Source organism: Nilaparvata lugens, chromosome 2 (assembly GCF_014356525.2).
Source record: "Nilaparvata lugens isolate BPH chromosome 2, ASM1435652v1, whole genome shotgun sequence".
NCBI classification, from domain to species: domain Eukaryota; kingdom Metazoa; phylum Arthropoda; class Insecta; order Hemiptera; family Delphacidae; genus Nilaparvata; species Nilaparvata lugens.
Window position 1 is genome coordinate 37340056 of NC_052505.1, and position 18248 is coordinate 37358303.

The 18248-nt window shown below is 35.8% G+C and overlaps 1 protein-coding gene across 1 annotated transcript in view; it reads right to left on the minus strand.

Moving 5' to 3' along the window:
* Nucleotides 1–18248, minus strand: part of LOC111057022 (transcription factor SOX-4-like) — a 148605-nt gene that overhangs the window by 78591 nt on the left and 51766 nt on the right. Inside the window, exon 2 of the mRNA XM_039421134.1 lies at nucleotides 8930–9195. Within this exon, the coding sequence (XP_039277068.1) occupies nucleotides 8930–9105 (176 nt within the window). The 5' untranslated portion in view covers nucleotides 9106–9195. The remainder of the gene's footprint in view (nucleotides 1–8929; nucleotides 9196–18248) is intronic.

Sequence of the window (18248 nt, forward strand, 5' to 3'; positions counted from 1 at the left end):
TGGAACTGAAAATTAGCCAATTCGAAGATTCAAGTTGTGGAATTTTGGTCTTAATATGAGCTAATAGAAGTTAGGAAACTCACATACGAAATTCACGTACACGCACTGCCGGTAATTGAGAGAACTCTGAACTACGAGTTGCTCAATTTCAATTTGGAAGATTCTTAACAATTATTATTCAAAATTTTGTTTGATGCTCACTTGTACCTTTTAATGTGTAGAGCTCCTAGAAATATTTTACATAGCTTACGAAAGGTGTTGTGAAGTTCAAAGTTCAAATACACCTTGCTTTGAACACCTGACTACATTTTGGTTTTGAAACTCTTCGTAAATTTTAATTGTTCGCATGCTAATTTAGAACAGAATAATCCGTAGTGACTGTATGTCAATATGGAAGTTAGTATTCCTATGGAACAGCGCTAGGTACTTTTTCAATTCCTACTGAACAAAAAAAGCTAATAAGTTATTATGCTTGTGAACAAGTTCAAAACGGTCCTCCAATTTCAATTAGCAGATGATTTTTTTTTTGTTTCAATGGAGCAGTATTACAAAATGACTATGAATTAGTTATTGAGTTAGTGTTATGAATTCACAAGTTTATATAAAAAAGGACGGGACATTTTCTATCTCCAGGCATTATTTTCTTCTTTTTGAGCTTTTGTAACACATTGCCCGCATGTTCTCTTTCACACATTCTCTTTCATGTATTTATTGTTCATTACTCAACTTGAAAATACTGTAATCATGATTTACTTGAGATTTACTTGTCGCAACTCCATTCATCATGTAACAAGAATGTCAAACATCGTTAATGAAACATTACTTATTATGCATTTTGATAACTTTCTCAATGATGTGTACTTTTCACACAAGGTAACTCATTTATTAAGTAGTTTAGTATACTCATGAGATGGTCAGACAGTTTTGGATCTCTATATTAATTGGAAAAGAAGCAGATTGCTAAGATCCTTCTGTGCCTTCCGAAGATATAATTGGTTATTAGGCTATTTTGAATGAATACGATAATGAATAAAGAATGGAAATATGATGAACTATCCATAACAAAAATTGAATAATGAGTCAATTGATTCAATTTTCTTATGAAGGCATAACTTCTTCAAATGAACGTGCGTTTAATCATTGAAGTTGATCTGATGCACCAAAATGTGTCCCTTTGACTTTCCTCTTCGTATCACGATTTCTACACGTAACACGATTCACAATCAGTAGTGTAACGTTTTTCCACAACTTGAAACAAACTGAACATGTTCCTACTATAAAAACAAGCGGAATCCCACAAGTATGCCACAGTTCACAAGAATGCAGCACCACAAAAACAGTTTGCCGTGATAGCAAGCTCTCACTTATAGACCGACGACAAGACATGGTTTTGTCAGTCATGAAGAGCTCCATCTCCTGGCTCCTGACCTATCTGCATTTTTAGCGCAAAGATAACCGACTGGCACAGGTGTCAATAGTGGTGCACTTGTCTTACAACACTTTGTCTCGCCTCCATTTCTCACGGAGACTTTTGGCAAGAGATGTGAATTATGACAGGTGTGTTGAGGCGGCGCCATATGAATTCACGTGTTTGATCCCAGTCACATCAGGCATGTGTAAGTCACGTAATAAGTGTCACGACTCTATTCACGACAAGAGGTACACTCATTTACGTCACCCCTATGTACGTTACTGTGCTATGTACTGAGTGCAGCGAGTTATGTGATAATACGGCTAAGTGTGCCAACACTAGGCCTATTCGTATGTCTTCATCTGTTCATCGTCTATTAGTTCATGTTTGGATTCCATGATCTTCGTTGTCAAAGATTCCTTGAGCATTGCTGTTAATTGGACTGTATATCTTTGTTGCACAGCTGAGTTGTAACGTTCGGAAAGTGAATTTTTGACTGAGAGTGATGCTCTCAAAGCTTTAGAGCCTTTAGGCTAGGTGGGTTCCGATCCAACATAACAATAATTCCGAGTATGCAGATGATATTTTGAAGACTCAGCTCTTCAAGTGGCCACCTTCAAACGGTAGTTTCAGTCGCATGAACCTTAATAATTTACAACAGGCTTTTTGGAAAATGTTCACTATTTTTTTGTATTTAATATTTAAGTACTAGGATGAAATGAACTTCCTGGTGAAACATTTCTATCATTTTTACTCTTCAATATATTATGAGCACCTAATGTTGAAATCTCTAAAAATATTTCAAAATTAGTGACCAGCAAATAAATTCATGAAATTTCGAGGATACAATCTTTAAGATATTTTGGTATTTTCTATCGAATGACATACTTGACTCATTAGAATTCCAATGCTAGGAAAATTTATTTTATTGAAAAAAAAAACAGTTTGAGCTATTTCAAATTATAATATTTGAAAATGCTTATTCTTAGGATATAATATGAGAGAAAATATACAAGTGATCAACATCTCTCTCAACAACCCATGAGTAACCCGTCAACCCATCAAACAACATTAACCCATCAGTGAACGGCAACAACTCATCAGTAAATCATCAGCTTATCAGTAAACATCAACAATCGCACAAATGAGGAGAACTTCCAAATGAAAACTGCAATCGGAAACTTTGGAGGTGGTAGGCGTACATGAGTTATGAGTTATCCAAGTTCATGCTAGACATTTTTCTTGAAAAATGGCCTTTTGCTAAGAAAGATTTCCAAATCGCAACATTTCCAGAAAAAATTAGTACAATTTACATCTCGAAGATAGCAGAGTTAACTCTCCATCAGAGTTATCCTGTATTAAAAAATTACGAAGAAAGTTCTTCAACGAATCTGTTGAAAGAGAAGACGAAAGACAAACTTGAGAGAATCTTCATGGTCTAGAATATTTTTTACCGATTGCTTTTGTCTCCATCAGATAAATATGTGGATATTTACTCATATGCGTGAATAATCAAAGATATATTCATCTTGAAGCCTAATGAATAACTGTAGATAATTTCAAATTCTATGTCAAGGCTTAGTCTGCTATTTAGACTTTCAACTAGATTACCAATCAGTTTCTATGCAAGTATCTAAACTTGAAGAACCCAATATATAATTTATAAACTTGAGTGTAAATAGGAAATGACAATCCATGACAAGTTCGCTATTCTAGAATAGTATATATAGGATAGTCTATATACTATTCTTTGACCACGTCAACACTAGACAAGCAAAATAATGGCACTCAGACAAATTTACTTTCTTCTGACACAACCATACAAATAAATTGGAATTATAAAGTGTATGTATAGTCTACGTATAAATTGAAAAAAAATTATTGAGTACCCTTTTTCAACTTTATTTTATTTCTCACATGTTTCGACTTATAATGTAATTTCCAAGTGAGAGTGAAATTATTTATTTATTCATATATGACTTTTATCGGCAAAGAGATTCTTTCGAATGTTCTGCCTTGCCGTATTACCAATGTAATTTCCTATTTTATTTACACTTAAGTCTATAGGTTATATATTGGGTTCATCAAGTATTAACACTTGAGATTTACACTTCCACTTTCTGAGTTTTTATTCTATAAAGTTCAAGAAAAGAAAACCAATTCCTTCTTATTAACGCAAATTCACATTAAAAAAGGTAACAAGTATAACATTTTGATGATAATATTGGAGCTGAAAAGTTCACATTACAAATATTGTTCATAAAAAACACCACTATTATTGTGAGAGTGGAATAATATTTACTTTTCCATGAACGTATTACAATGTCACTTGAAAATGACTTTATAAGTCGAAAAATGTTTAGAAAATAGAATGAAGTTGAAAAAGGGTTTTTTGATTTCCAAATTTTTCATAAATACGAGTAGCTCTTACTAGAGTATATAAGTAGGTATTTGAGACTAATGTGTTTTACGCTCGTATGTGGTTAGTAACTGCCAATCTGTCATAAGCTGAATTAATAATAATATGCCGAGATCAATTATTTAAATATCAATTTTTTGCTAAAACAACTAGCAGTTAAATTTTTTCAATAAATGAATTTATTCACTTACTGTGACAACGAGATCTTTCGGTAGATCCACCATCTTCCTCGTTGTCATTATTTGGCTTTTGGATATTTCCTCTCACATGCAATGCAGCTAGTAAGTACAATGTTTAAAGTTAAATCCTAACAATCTCTTAAGTTCCGGTCCTCTAAGTAAGTAATACGGAAGAGAAATTAACAAATTACCTTTCTTTAAACACCGTAATCCCTCAGGATATTTCCACTGGGTGTGCAATATGCTCAAATCTGTATTCAACAACAAATATTTCCTCGTAGTATGTTGTGAATTTGCAATAACTTGTGATTAAATCTATAGAGAGGTTGGACGCGGGCCTTCTGTTTGGCAATATTGCATGGGGCGATCTACAACTTTCATCTCAGGAGCCGTCTCTTTCTCTCAAGATAATGCAAGATACAGGAACGACAACTTAACATACCAATATTCAAACGTGGCCTATTTGGTTGGCCACTCGTAAATAGCGATATTAATCATGCAAAATCTAATCGCTGCTACTTAAAATCAAATTGCGTCTTCGCCAATTTATTATATCAGCATGCTCGACTGTAATTCCAGGTACGGTAACGACTGATAGCGTTTTGAAAGCAATAATATTAGATATTAGCTTCCAGCTATTTGTATGGGAGCGAGATCACTGGCATGTGATTATCATTTTGTTCAGGAGCTTGTTCTTACTTGTGTAATTATGTGGGATGTATTCAAGGACTGGATTATTTGCAGTTACTTTTGTTCATCGGCCACTAATTAGTATTAAATAATACCCTACTTCATATTGATTTGATTTACTGTGAAACTAGATTGCTCAGTTCAAGTTGAATGGCTCTCAAATCTGGCGGAATTCATGTAATATGAGGAACGATCATGTATCAGTAACTGAATTTTATTTTTAATCTAGCAGAGTTTCTATATCTAGCAAAACCAATAATACAATTTGAGCGATTACTATTAATTTATATGGCAAACGCACACATCAACAGACGGACGTATGCAGACTGCAGACAGTCGGAGGAAAAATAGGTGTTTGAATGTTGTAGAGCACACACAGACGTGTGCATTTTTTATGTCTGCTTACATCAATAGCCTGATTACGAATGATGTAATCAGCTTCAAATTTTTAAAACAAATTCTTCGAACCATTATATAGATCGAGTTCGGTAGCCAACGAAATTGACTCATTCCTTCGTCCTTTCTGAGGTCGAGAAAGTATAACATTGTAAGTGCATGAGAAAAGCAATTGTAGTGATTGCATTCAGCTACCACAATATTATTCTTCTCCATCAAATTAAATCACTTGACGCTAATTTGGGAGTTAGCCTAGGCTCACACCAGTTAGTCAAGACAAGACAAGACATGATCAGACACGTTTAGTCACAATACTTCACATTGTTGCTTATGACACAACTCACACTGATTAGTCATTGCAATTAGACATGTCTTCATGAGCAACTATGTGAAGTATTGCGACTAAACGTGTCTGATCATGTCTTGCCTTGTCTTGACTAAATGGTGTGCGCCTGCCTCATCAAAGTCGACACGTGATTTCAGCTGATACACTTATTTACATTAACTCACTTTCGTTTTTGTCTGTTTGTTTACCGTTTTTTAATTTTGATCGAGACTCTTTTCTCATTTCTCGCGATAAGTTCTCTTCTTCTCCTTGCCTGTTTCCCATTGTTTGGGCATATTTCCTCCTTGATCTAACCCTCCAGTTCGAACAATCCTGAGTCGTCTTATTTGTCAGATCAAACTGCTTCATGTTGTTATGAACTAAAGCCAGACTTGTGTGGCGGAGGGCGGGGTCAGCCTCTACCTCTCGGCTGCGGCTCCATATCAAGTACTTTCTGTGTCATATGAATGAGTTAAGCAGGGAACCCACTATGCCGTCACCGTCATTTTTCCAGCGATAACCCACTTGCCCGTCTGGTTAGCTCCGTCAGAAACCGGAGCTAACCAGAAGAAATGCATCAGTTGCGATGGAGAGTTCATCAGACGAGGAATATATTTATATTTCCGCATGACTCCAAAGAAATTCTATGAATTGCTCGAGTTACTTAAATTCCCAGTGAAACACAGTAACTTCCGTGAGGTCATTGGTCCTGAGCAGTGGCTGGGCTTGACACTGAAGTAAGTAAATTTATAAATTTCATGTTACTTTTCCCATCATCGTGTGATTTGTCAAACGGCCAAAACTTTGATTTCATAATTTCGCTTACACAATAATATTTGTAAATAACTTACCTGACATGGTATCAAACTTTTCTGAGATTTCCTGCCAAGCATTACCTCCCTTCCTGTTGTCGTGATAACTATTATCACTAGTATTATACAGGAAGGGATACTCCCTAATAGCCTCTATAAACATTTCGTCCGTACTCATTGCTCACAGAACAAAGGCGCACTACAACAAAACACTGGCGATGTGACTTCACTTATAGTTGAATGTCGACTGGAAGAATGATAAAAAACGGACCGGCTCTCCGGCAAGTATGCCCCGAACAGCAATGGTGGCCGACGGTGACTGACGGACACGGTCGTGGCCGGTGACGGACGGGTATAGTGGGTTGCCGTTCGTTTAAAACAATGCAAAGCAATGTTGCCGGTACGCAACGGTGACGGTCGGTGCCGGACGGCGCCTGACGGTGACGGCATAGTGGGTTCCCTGCTTTAGCGTCTATCTACAAGTCCGTACCAGCGCAATCTTCATTCCATTGCGCTTTCATGTGATAACAAGTTACATATTACAAAATCAGTGCAATAGTTCATGAGCAAGTTCTCCAGCCCGGGGTGCTCACTTGCTTTATGATAATTTGTTTAATGTGGAAATGATAGTAATAATGTGTACAATATATAGAGTGTGCCAAAAGCCACTACTCATGAGGTATGGTGACCTTTTGTGTGACTGTCCCATTCATATTCCGTATCCCAATTTATTTCTTGATTTATTCAGTCATGTAGAATTATTACACTTATGTGAGAATACACAACAGGTTTATGCCCAAAATTGTCCTTTATCAAATTTATACTACATTCCGAATCAAAATGACGATACCTATCGTAAACTTGTTTTATTTTATGACAAATAAAGATCTTGTATTCTTGTGATGTAGGTTTACTCCAGTCAAATGGTCGTTTTTCAGGAAACAGCCCCGAAAGAATTTTTCTCGACGGTTCTATATGTATTTTGTGGCGCTGAATTCGAATCTGATATTTGCTGATACGCCAGAGGGTGGCTTCACCCCCAAAACCCCTGAATTTTTTTTTTTCCATTAAATCTCGAAAACTTCAAGTTTTTGGAGAAAAATCATTGTCTACAAAATTGAAGATTTGTTAAAATTTTCAATAAATTGAGTGGTCGCGCAGGATTCTACCATTTTTGGTTCCAGAGTTACGAATTTTCAAAAAAAGGGTATTTTTTAAGGGGTTTTCAAAATTATGCGAACCTACCACTTCTACCCTATACAACTTGGATATTTTTCTAGTATTTTATTTTTAGTTTTGTATTTCTAGTTTTTTATTTTCTAAAAAACCACACATAGAACAATCAGTTCTGAACAAGATTCCTTAGGAATTTAGTAGTTGGGGGGAATACACCCAAAAATAGAAAATCATGTCAGTTCTGCTTGAAAACCTTTTGCATTTGGTCCTCTTACTTCTTACTTTTCACTACTCAAGCTCTCTCAAACTGCTTTGTACTAGATAATATAAATGTCCGAAACATGTTTGTGATAAAATATCTCAGAAAAAGGGTACTGAGATTTTTATTTTGTTTATATTTATATTACAAGTAGCCCTATACAGAAAAGAGATAGAAAATCATGTCCTACAGCCAAAATACAAATTTCTCGTTATAATACCTTTTCAAGGCCTCCCCAACAAAAAAATACATATTTCGGCTGAAATCATTTCATGAGGGTTATTTTCTATGAGAATCACCCTTTAGAAACATTCAATTTCAGTTATTTCCTAGTGGGGGGTACGTCATAAGGATACGTCAAGGATCAAAACTTTGAACACTTATAACATTTGACCGAATGATCAGATCTGCTCGTACTATAGCTCATTCTTCTCAGCTCGTCAAGGCGGTTCAAAATCATGTATCATAACTGAAATTTGATGGAATATTTAAAAATTCCTCCTTTAGTGTATTTTAGTCCATATTTAAATACACAGGAAAATTGCCAATTCCTATATTCAAAGCTGTGTATCTCAGTAACCCAAAATGATAAAAAATAGTACTTGGTCTTGATTTGATGAACAGAATCTCCCCTTTCATGTGAGGTGAATGAATTTTGTAAAAATATAATCGTGGGGTAGGGCTGTAGGTATTTTGGCTGTAAGACATGATTTTCTATTTTTGGGTGTATTCCCCCTCCCCACACTACTGAATTCGAAAATTCCCAGAGAATCCTGTTCAGAATTTATTGTTCTTTCACGTGATGTGTGGTTTTTTATCTATACTAAAAAAATATCCAAGTTGTATAGGGTAGAAGTGGTAGGTTTGCATAATTTTGAAAACCCCTTAAAAATACCCCTTTTTTGAAAATTCGTAGCTTCGGAACCAAAAATGGTAGAATCCTGCGCGACCACTTAATTTATTGGAAATTTTGTCAAATCTTTAATTTTTTAGAGAATGATTTTTCTCCAAAAACCCGAAGTTTTCGAGATTAAATGGAAAAATTGGAAAAAGTCCAAAATTTTAAGGGGGTTTTGGGGGTGAAGCCGCCTTCTGGCGTGTCAGAAAATTTCAGATTCGAATTCAGCGCCCCAAAATACTTATAGAACCGTCGAGAAAAATTATTTTGGGGCTGTTTCCTGAAAAACGACCATTTGACTGGACTAGTTAAGCTAATTTGGATAGTATATTAAGATTTGAATATTGATGTATGTTGTATGTACCTGGACACGGCGTAGACTTGGCTGTTGCGATGCAGTGTGATGCAGGTGGCTAGAGGGTCATCGGTGAGAGTGGTGCGAGGGGGAGGCTGATGATGATGATGATGGTGATGATGGTGATGAGGCTGATGATGATGTGCTGATGGAGGCTGCGTCACCGATGACAGCCACCTGAGCATCGCCCACGCATGCGCACACTGCCAGCCCCATTCGGCCCCACTGCGCCCCCTACCACCATCGACTGTACACTAGTCGACTTTGTGCGCACCCTGTAACCAGAAACAAAACTAATCAACAATTGAATTTCATTGCAAAAAATCAACAATCAGAATAAAGTTGAACGTAAGGATTATTAATATTTGACAATTCCCCGGTCTATTGACTGCGGTGAAGACCTAAAAAACTGAAACTGGAACTGATGTCAAGCTGCGTACATACTTGAGCGCCACAAACACGCGCATTTCACTTTCAATCAGCTGAAGCTTCTATATCTGTACCTTACTGTTCCTGTTCTAATACAGATATAGATGATGAAAAAGGAAAAGCGCGTGTTCGTGACGCACAAGTCTGTACGCAGCTTTATATTCAAGTAGCCTATATAATCGTATTTCTTAGTTTCAGGATGAATATGTGTGAATGCCATTTGCACAGTACACGTTTGAACGAATTTTCATTACAAACTGGATTAAATCCACATCAAGTCTCGTTTGTTTGATTTGGTTATTTCTAAACCACTAGCTGATCCAATTCAGTTTAAGCTTCTATTATGCAAAAAGCCCTGAGTGGAATTGGTGATTGAGTTATCGAGCCACTACAGTTTATATATTGTATTGTTGGGTTTTTATCATTTGATGTTTCATGATTCATGTGAAAGCTTGTTTAGCAGATTTTTTAGCTGGAATGTAAAGAGAAATTTATGGACGATTGATGGGGAGAGCGTGATTGAACTTATTTCTGGAATATTGATAGTGAAATCATGAAAAATTCAATAAATTAGTTACTTGAAAAACAAGTTCACTTGGATTGCACAACTTTAGAAATCCTAAAATTTGTCAAAAGTAATTGCATTTAGGGGGCCACCCGACCTTTCAGTTTCGTTAGCAATCGGTTACCAGCCACTGAAAGTTGCAGCTTTTTCGCTACACAGGGTGTAGACGGTGTCGTTGTGTAAAGGTACGTGATGATCATGACGAAGTGGCATGATCAAAAGATCGAGACGAGATCTGGAGATCTGCCCCGGGGGTCAAAAGGAGGTCATCGCAAGAGGTCACAACCAGCTGTCATATTTCCATAGCGGGATAGTCGAATTACGGGCGCGCTTCTTGCAAAAATGAATTATTATTGACGAACGCGGAAACCAAGTACGATCAATTGCAATCCTGATAAATATTGTGGATTGTTGAGGAAAATTTGTCACTTCCGATTTATTAATCGTGAAACCTGATGCAAAACTCAATTAAGATTTTGGTCAGATTAAATCAAGTTCCAAATTATGCTTCTCTAGCTTGAATTTCTAAAAATTACGCTAATCTCAGAACTGGTAGTCTTGGCTTTTTAAAATTTTGCAGAATTTGCATCGCCTGTCATTCACATCCAACAGAAATGGGCATGGATGGAAGCAGCTATTTCCAAACAATCTTTTCTAGAACAGTTTCAGCCGAAAACATACGAATATTGTTTTCAAGAATACTTTAAGTGAATACTGTTCTCTATTTTTTGTGTTATTCGAAATGCAATACAGCACAAACAGCACAATACAGTGAAGAAAAATAATAATGTCAGTTTCAGACCTGAATTACGGAGGATAAGCTGCTTGTAAAAATGTTGAATAAACTTGATGATCTAGAATATTCGGGATTAATTAGAAGAGACCCTGCCATTATCTCCTCAAGTTGACTTCGAATCATCCATCACACATCTCCTCAAATCGACTCCATCGTGAATCAATGCTCATCAATGCTTGACCCATTAATACCATTGCTGAGAAACTTGATGAACTGGTTAATCTTCCAAAAACCTGTGTTTGGTATACTGTAGCCACCAGCAATCCAAGTCTGGTTCAAACCATATTCTCAATTTCGTTTGCCAAGTGTAAATGTTAATTTGGTGCCTGTTCATAACCGAATGTTGGCAATCATTCTGGAGATGATAATCATGCTGATAGAGTGATAGCTACATACCATGATTCCAAATCCTTCAGGCAGGCTTCTCAACAATTTTAAATAACACGTTTCAGTAGCATAGTCATAGAAAAGTCTTTTGAGAGGCAATTTTAAATTGGGAACTAAAAATGGAACTCGGATAGGAAAGATAAAGAAGGAAAGATTTTTTGGTGTCGATATATTGGATAGGGAGTATAAGATGAAGAGTGAGGGAGAGAAGCAGTAGGGAGAAAAAGAGGTGGAGGAGAAGGAGGTGAAAGAAGAAGAAGAAGAAGAAGAAGAAGAAAAGAAGAAGAAGAAGAAGAAAAGAAGAAGGAGGAAAACATGGTTTCCTGAGAAGTCTCTGTATTTCCATGTACCTCATCAAAAGTTTTCTACTCTTCATACCTTTATCGCTAATAAAAAAACTTGTTATTTTTCTGCACTTCACAGTGAGTTATGCATTTTATATCTAAATGGTGAATCTCTTGAGACAAATATGGTGTTTCTGTTATCATAAAGTCACCTTATCTCTCTACAGACAATCATAAAGTCTGTTATCTCTACAGACACCTGAAACTCGCTTAAGATGCAATTCAACACCGTCGCTTTGTTGACGGTAATCGATCAATTGGGATTCCAATGCCGCACAACGATGTCAGCCCCTGATCAAATCAAATTAATGATCCAGTTCAGTTACAACTTTCACTGCTCTGCTTCAAACGAATGCCGGTGCCACAGCGGGAGGCGTCACATCTATCGTCTAATAAACTTGACTAGAGTCAAACTATAACAGAAACTGTCATCTTATGCAAATAATGCTCAACAACCTAATGATATAATATAGATGAGATAATAAGCTAGGAAATAAGATTGTTGAAGAATCGAGCAGATTCAGCTCACTTCCATTACATTATGAGATGTGTCACTCATATTGTAATAGAATATATAAACACTTGGTGGAATAATATTGTTGATGTACTTCCTGTAAGGAGAATTTGATGGAGAAGCTTGGAATGATTGAGGAGACGCATGAATTGAATCGGTGGAATGCAACTATTATGCACATGTAACTTGGAATATGAAAATAAATTTTACCTATGGACTGAGACTTAATTATTTTTATTATTACAGGTATTTTTGTATCATGAATATTAAAAACTAATATAAATTGAATTTTCAATTTTTAGAGAATAAAATATTTTTATTGTCTGAAGACGGTGTTGGTATAAGTTTCATACATTCTAGTCCATGATAAAATCAGGTAGCAAACAGATAAGAATATGAATATTGAATCTTTGACCATAGAATATTATTACAACTTTCAAGTATAATAGAATCGTATACGTTTTTTCTGCGTTGACTCAATAATTCTGAGATCAATAATCTCATATTAACGTGGAATGAATTATTATTAATTGGATATACATCATCAATTGGATAACTGAATTCATATATCGGTGGTGCCGTTATAGTCGAGCATTGTGAGTGATTGAGCTAGCTTCTAAATTCAAGAGTAGTTTATATTACTGGAAAAATGTTCAAAGAATGGTTTATCACTTTCAGAAGTATGTAACAAACATGCTTATGAAATGAGGCCAATTCTCATTACAAAATAATAGTGCATTGATAGATTAGCATGCTCAATTTCCTCAAACAAAAAAAAGAATACTGATCTACATAACTCTACAAGGAAGGTCACACCTCATGCATGCATAGTAAGTATGCAATGCTCATCCTTAAATTGCTTTTTGCTCTACTGACTCCAGCTGCTCCAGTGGTCCACTACACTTGCATTCGCTTGCGTGTGGCACGATCAAAGATTGCTCCAATTATTGTACTACAATGCTATATATTTCACTTCCATCTGGAGATAATTGCTGTATCCATCTGCCATCTTCACAACATCCGAATTAGTAGCTTCGTTTTTCCTCTTCCATATTATTAGTCTTCTTCTTCCTCTCATCCTTTCCCTCATCCTGTATAGTTTTCCTTCCTTCTCCTACGTCTTAGTTTTCTTTGCTCTGCTACTCCTATCCCTTCTGATGGGTCTGATACTGCTCCTCCCATCTTCTTCATTGTCCCCCTTTTTATATTTGTTTCTATTGTCCTCATTAGTTTATTTCTCCCTTATGTCATCCTCATTGATTTTTCCACTTATCATCATCCTATTTCATCTTATTCCTATATTATTCTCCTTATTATTTCCTTGACTTCCCTTTTCATGGTTCTTCTTTTCCTCTTCTAGTCCTTTCTTCATTTTTCTTCATTCTTTATATTATTTCATCTTACTTTCTTTTTTCTTCTACTTCTTCTTCATCCGATCTTCTTCATCTAATTGTCTTCGTCTAAACTTCTCTTTTTCTCTTCTCTCTACTTCTCTTCTTCTCTTCTTCTCTTTTCTCCTCTTCTCTTCTTCTCTTCTTCTCTTCTTCTCTTCTTCTCTTCTTCTCTTCTTCTCTTCTTCTCTTCTTCTCTTCTTCTCTTCTTCTCTTCTTCTCTTCTTCTCTCTTCTCTTCTTCCTCTTCTTCTCTTCTTCTCTTCTTCTCTTCTTCTCTTCTTCTCTTCTTCTCTTCTTCTCTTCTTCTCTTCTTTTCTTCTTCTCTTTTTCTCCTCTTCTCTTCATCTCATATTCTCTTCTTCTCGTTTTCTCTTCTTCTCTACATCTCTTCGTATCTCTTCTTATCTCCTTCTCTTCTCTTATTCTCTTCCTTCTCTTCTCCTATTCTTTTTTGTCTCTTCTCCTTAATAAGTAAATTTAGCTCATAATCTTCTCTTTTCATTCACCAAAACATTCTTCACCTTCATTCAATAATTCCTTTCCGGTTATTCAGCATTGACGAGGCTTCATAGCACATCGTTATGTAATGGAACAGCATCATGTTGTTGTTTTAGGAGCCATAACAATGTATGATTGCACCGGCTATTCAATGGTCACTGTAGTTATGACTGATATAACACCCGTAATGTTCTTTTTCACTATCACTGAGTATTTCCATGTTCCTTATACGAACATAGATTTTTATTCTAACGAAAAAAGAAGAAAAAAACGACTTGCCCTTATCACGACCTCTTATGAGTTGAACGGAAGTGCAAGTCTTTTCACAGTTCTAAACACGATGAGGAGTCTGTAATAGTCCAGGCGCTGGCTTACATTGAGCATACATGAGAGAGGCAGAGAATTTGACTTCGGATTATTGTTAGGGGGTCTTTAGTGTATATGAAACTCGATGTCGTCACGTCCCAGGGTGGTCGACAGCTTGGGGTGGAGGGGGGTAGTTGTAAAAAACGCGCGTTTATAAATCGCCTGTCCTGCAGTTACTATTCATAGTACTCTTTTATTTTTTCTCAATATTATGTACACATAACTGGCTTTCAATGTGGTCCTGTACATTTTTGCGATAAACCGCATAGGTTTTCCGTAAAAAAATAAAATATCTCGAAAAATGTATTTTTTTATTATGGACTTTTTGTTATTTCTCGAATATTCAAGTAATTAGCCGACTTAGAGGAAAAGGCTCCCAATAAACGTCGTAGGCCGTTTCTTATAAACGTCGTACGCATTTATTTTTATGATGCATTGTTGGAGAGTTGTAAGCCCCGAAACATCAAAAATAGGATTAGAAGCTGTTATTTTAACAATTTTACACGTTTAAGAGCGTATATCTCGAAAACTGTTGGAGATATCACAAATAACCACAGAACAAATATTGTAGAGAATGTATCAAGCTTCATTTCTGAATAGTTAGTCATGTCGGTTGAACGCATTTTTCTCAAGATATGAGCGTGTAAGCAAAACATTGAAAAATGCAACTTTTAAACCACCCTCATCCCTTTAGCACAAGGGATAGGGATGGGGACTTTTGATACGTTCACCACTCAATTGGTCCCAACAAAGCTGCAAAGTCAAAAATTGTGTTCAAAACATTCTCTCCAAATTCCTTTGTCAATTGGTCTATTTTTGCATAACTGAAGATCTCACATTAAACACTGAAGCTGCTGCAACAGTCGTGGGGATATGCGTAAACTTGTGAAATTATACATCAAATTGAAGAGAATTTTATGCTCTACAAGCTCATGATCAGCATGGTTTTTTCCATTGATATTTAAAAAGTTATAAGAACTAGAATAGCAAAAAATTGAGGGAAAATGCGTTTTTTCAAAAATGTAACATCTTTTAGAGCGGATATCTCGAAAAGTGAAAGAGATATAGAAAAAGTTATCAATTCAATATTATAGACAATCATGTAGGCTTTATTTTCTTATAGAATAGTCATGTCTGTAGAATGTTTCCGAGTTATATGCGAGAAACATGCGACAAAAAATGTTGCCTTTTAACCACCCCCACCCCCTCAGCACATGTGGTAGGGGTGTGGACTTTTGATATGTTTACCTCCTCACTACCCAAAACAGAACTGCGGGGTCAAAAATTGTCTGCCAAACTTTTCCCTCTATACCCTTTATTGAGCATTCATTGCCTGGACTATCGACTTTATCAAAATAATCTGATTTGTTGACATTACATGATAATCATTCTAAACTAGAGTAATAATTAATTTTCAAAGTTATTCATTATTTGGCAATTTTAAGTGATTAGTGAGTGTTATTTTGTTATTCAATTTGGTTTGTAAATAATCTAAATTAGAACTTTTTGTTTTTAAATGTTTGGACTAAAAATTGAACCTGAATTCAAGTGTATGGAACATTACCTACTTTGTGGACTATTTATAGTTTATAAATTGAAATTCGGGGAAAAACAATTTTGGGCTGTGCCTGTTAGTCCTTCCCCAATCATTTTAAATAATTGTGTTCTGTTTATCAATAGTTTATAAATAAATAACGAGCGAAGCTCGGTGCCCCGATATTATTAAGTTAATAGAGTATAGAGATCATTCATCCACTTTTTATCATATAGCAGTTCAATTCTTAGTAGGTAGTTAACAGTAGAAAACTATTTTTCTTGTCCTTTCAACGTAAGGAGACAAATAATCCAATGAGAAATGCGCTAAAATTAAGGTGTAAGCACAGTTTGACCAACTCCAGTTTACCTGTTCATATCTACTCATCTATTGTATAGGTGTGTATGACAGTTTCAGTTATGAGAAATCCATGGAAAACATTTTTTTCATTGAGACAATTATCTTTTATTCCGAGGAAAAATGGGAATAATAGAGCCAAGTCAGGTTAGATGATGAATGACAGCATTAGAAAGAATTTGTAAGGCCACACATGCAACAAACAGCCTCAGCCCAGGCCGGCATCAACTTCAAAGTAAAACGCGAGCAAATAGAGAGAAAAAGAGAGGGTGAGTGAGTGAGAGAGAGTGAAAGAGTGTGAGTGAGTGAGAGGCCGTCTGCTCCACTGATCATGACAGGAGAGCAGTTTGGCTGCAAGGAAACTGAAGCTGAGGTCGTTTGAAGGTCATCCATCATCTCAGAGATTACCGGAAGGACACACAATTTCTAATGCAAGGATTTACACTGGCAACTAGCTGGTGCGTGACTATAATAGGCCGAGAGTGAAGATTTTCTGAATTTTGTTCAAATTCCTCGATTTGGTTGTTGACATTTTTAGACTATAGGCTATATCAAAGTATAAATGTAACCTGTATTTGAAAATACATGGTGGAGAATAATAGAAGTCTTTGGCAGTGCAAATAAATAATTGGTCTAGATCACACTATTTGGTAGTTTAGGGATGTTGATACTGCATTTAAGATGCTCACCGACATGGAAGGGATAGGCTAATAGTATGATCAAGCACTAATTTGATCAAAATCATTATTTGATTGTGAATTTCACAGACTAAAAGAGTGCTTTTTAGCAATAAATCTATTCAATATCAACAGTGCAAGTTAGTCTGTGATTTACCCCCGGTCGACTTAATTATTTTTTTTTCAATATTGAAACTTATTCTACGATCATTAATAAATTTGCAATTTCAATTAATAATTTGGTTTAAACCAATAATGTTGGCTAAAGACGGATTATGTTTCATTAAGCCCACATACATTCATTATTTTCCTCTTTTATAGGACCCTAGGAAAATAGGCTACTACAATAATATCCTGATATCTGAATACCTGAATCACAACTTTTAATGGAATCTGCACTGTTACTTGCATGCGAAAGACACAAATATCGTAGCAAATATTGACAGTTACATCTACTGTAGATAGAATTCATTTTCCTTATTGAATAAGTGAATTCCTACTTATAATCAAATAAAAATAACCAATTGCCGAGGATTTCCACGCTCGGAGACGATACTATTCAGTTATGCAATGCATTTGAATATCTTGTTGAGGCTACCACGGTCATTAGTAGTTTTCTCCAAGATTACAAGTAGCATGGTGCCTAGTGGAAGGTAGCGGCAAAGGTCGTTAGAATGAACCGATCATGTAATCTTAATTTCAGAGCTTGGCTGGTACACAGGTGAAGACAACATGTTGAATCAGACTTCTTCCCAACTTCCCTGTAAATTTAGATTCTTATTACTTGTTAACTATTCCTTATCAAATGCATGTACATGGAAAAGCCCAGGTTGAGTAATTGAGGAATCGAGGGATTGGGATAATGAAGTGTGGTCTATTTTCTATTAATTATTAATATTGTGTAGATGAATACTGAAATTTGGGGGTATAACCATAGAGAAACGATAGCATAAGTAGATATCCCATGGTATAGGGCGTTTATGTCGCAACTTTTACTGTTATCCCAAGCCGATAGCTCACATAGTTCTTTTCTATGCAGCTGTGTGACGCTGGTAGTCTCTCAAATTGTGCCGTTCATACACTCTCACCCCAACAAAACAGTAAAAATTGACAATAATCGACAGTAATCGGCTTGAGATAACAGTAAAAGTTGCGACATAAATTCCCTATATCATGGTATATCTACTTACGCTATTGTTTCTCTATGTTATAACCTTCTCGTAAAAGGTACAACGATAGCCAAATTGTATTCTATATTTATTTTTTATAAAGTATTCCTAATGTAAGTTGTTTTTCCTTTAACCAACCATTCAAAGTTCAAAGCGTTTGTACATAGTAAATTTCGTAATAGTCAATACGGAAATGACAGGTGAATAATGAATACCATATCACCAATTATTATTATTCAAGTCTGAATATCAGGTACCGCAATCCATGTTCGAATTGAGGAAAATCTGCATGACTGCGA